Source organism: Camelina sativa, chromosome 2 (genome assembly GCF_000633955.1).
Source record: "Camelina sativa cultivar DH55 chromosome 2, Cs, whole genome shotgun sequence".
In the NCBI taxonomy this organism is placed as follows: domain Eukaryota; kingdom Viridiplantae; phylum Streptophyta; class Magnoliopsida; order Brassicales; family Brassicaceae; genus Camelina; species Camelina sativa.
The window spans coordinates 13,691,035-13,693,687 of record NC_025686.1 but is presented as its reverse complement, the minus strand read 5'-3'; the positions used below and the strand labels follow the sequence as shown (position 1 = coordinate 13,693,687).

The following is a 2,653-nucleotide window of genomic DNA, read 5'->3' as shown; positions in this document are numbered from 1 at the left end:
TACGCCTCCATTGGCATTGGTCTCTCCATCGCCAAAGCGGCTGGTAAACAAGATATATACATTCTTATGTACTTATAGTAATTTAAACTTTTGAAAGAGTGTTCAATCCTAATGGTTTTCAAGAAAAAAATTATAAAGGTGGCGGTGAGCACGTAAGAACGGCACTGACAGGAGTTACGGTCGGGGTTGATGTATCGGATTCCGAGAAAGTATGGAGAACGTTCCAAGCGATTGGAGACATCGCATTTGCCTATGCATACTCAACTGTACTCATTGAAATACAGGCAAGTAGTCACTATTAATGTCCTACTGCTGGTTTTATGTTGAGGCTTGACTTATTGATAGTAGGAGTTAGGGAGACAGCAACAAGAGAGAGTCCAAATGAATTGAATTGTGTGCCGTTTGGCCGCAAAGTAAACATCACTGCATGGACCTACCCATTAAATAGGAAGAAAGTTATTAGAAATAAGTCTTCGTAGTGAAAGTTTAAAACAATTCTTCACCACCATCCAAGAATCATGTTTTTTTCTAACTCTACTTAGAGCATGTCGAGTCAGAAGTTCTCACAAATAAGAACTTTTTGAAAGATTCATTAAATACATGTCAATGTATGATTGTTTAAAATTTAATAAATATTTAGTTAATATATAATTATTAAAATATTATATATGAGACTATGAGAGTTTTATCTACTATAGATGCTCTTATATATATATATATATATATATATATATAATTCTGAATAGCAATTGTTACGGATTTAATTGATTGGAGTTTAAACAACAACATTTTTAAAAGCAATTCATATTTATTTTCTTATATACATTAGTTGAATTATATTTGAGAGACTAGTGTAATTTTTGATGTAACTAAGGATTTCTGAAATTTTCATGAATACGTCTTAATTAATTTTAAATATTCATTTTACTAGAGAAATGATATGAATGGAAAAGATGGATAGTTTTTACTATTTATTATATAAACTTAAATTTTAGTATATATCATTCAGCTTGTTTAAATCTTATTATAATTTATAAAAATTCTATCCAAACAACCATTTGATTTACAATATGATAAAGTTTAAGTTTACTGACAAGAGCCTTACATTTTTTTTTTCAGCGACAAGAGCCTTACATATAGAGATAATTAACTTCTATGAAAACTCACTGTAACGGAAACATATAAATATATAGATTAATAACCCTAGTTTCTCGAATATATTTATTAAAACATATGTGACTAGTAATCAAGATATTCACTAATTAAACAAAATATTATCTTGAATAAACATATCCTAAATTTCATGTACTTCCATTTTGAGGGATACGCTTTTTTTTTTTTTTTTGGTTTTTTTTGAAATGAGCTACACCTTTGTTTGACCTTATATACGATCACATTCCGATAATACACTCAAAAACGAAAAGAAAGAGTTCCAGTGTAATTTAATTAGCTTCTTTTTTAAATGTGTTTTTTAGCTCTACTAATTAAACTATGTAACTTTCTAAATGCGGCAGGACACCCTGAAAGTAGGTCCACCATCAGAGAACAAAGCCATGAAAAGAGCAAGCCTCGTGGGTGTTTCCACAACGACCTTCTTCTACATGTTATGCGGATGTGTTGGTTATGCTGCCTTTGGAAATGATGCGCCCGGGAATTTTCTAACCGGCTTTGGTTTCTATGAGCCATTCTGGCTAATTGACTTTGCCAATGTTTGCATAGCAGTGCATCTTGTTGGTGCTTACCAGGTCTTTTGTCAGCCCATTTTTCAGTTCGTAGAGAGCCAGAGCGCAAAACGTTGGCCAGATAACAAGTTCATCACAAGAGAATACAAAGTCCATGTCCCTTGCTGTGGTGAATTTAGTATCAACTTGTTCAGATTGGTTTGGAGGACTTCATATGTTGTTGTCACCGCGGTTGTAGCCATGATCTTCCCTTTCTTCAACGATTTCTTGGGTCTTATTGGAGCAGCTTCCTTCTGGCCTTTAACAGTTTACTTTCCCATTGAGATGCACATTGCTCAGAAGAAGATAAATAAGTTCTCTTTCACTTGGACTTGGCTAAAAATCTTGAGCTGGGCTTGTTTCATCGTCTCACTCGTTGCTGCAGCCGGATCTGTGCAAGGACTCATAACAAGTCTCAAGGATTTCAAGCCTTTCCAAGCTCCCTAATGAAATCTGTGTTCTCACCAAAACGTCTCAAAGAACACAACTTCCATGCACTCTCTTCTCTTTAATAAAAGTGTCTATTTCTTTGTAATTTATTGGTGTTTTATCACATAGCAAAATGTTGTACTTGTACTTGCTTGTTTGAAAAAATTCTATCAGCAATTAGCCCCATTTCCTTTTTTTTGGTCCTTAGCAAAAGGAAAATGGAAAGCATATAACAAGCTAAAACACAACACAAACTAAGGAATAGCCAATTTACATGCTTAAAGGATTGGATCTTATCTACCAAGGTTACAAAACAACAATTTTTAAATAAGAACTAGAAAAATATAAAACACGCTTGTAGTGGGTTCAATATTTTGTTAAAATGTTAAACACCAGTCACCAGTGATGTGATCATTATAGATTTATAGTCACGTAGGGCTTATTTGTGATCATATCAATTGTAGCCTTGTGTCTACGTACTGAAACTTTTTTTTTTTTTTTTT

At 33.2% G+C, this 2,653-nt stretch overlaps 1 protein-coding gene across 1 annotated transcript in view; it reads left to right on the top strand.

The window, feature by feature from the left end:
- The window catches only part of LOC104724083 (amino acid permease 6), a gene marked incomplete in the record, with an annotated part of 6,371 nt that extends 4,025 nt beyond the window's left edge, over positions 1 to 2,346 (top strand). The window contains 3 exon segments of the mRNA XM_010442531.2: positions 1 to 43; positions 139 to 284; positions 1,515 to 2,346. Of these exon segments, the coding sequence (XP_010440833.1) occupies positions 1 to 43; positions 139 to 284; positions 1,515 to 2,168 (843 nt within the window).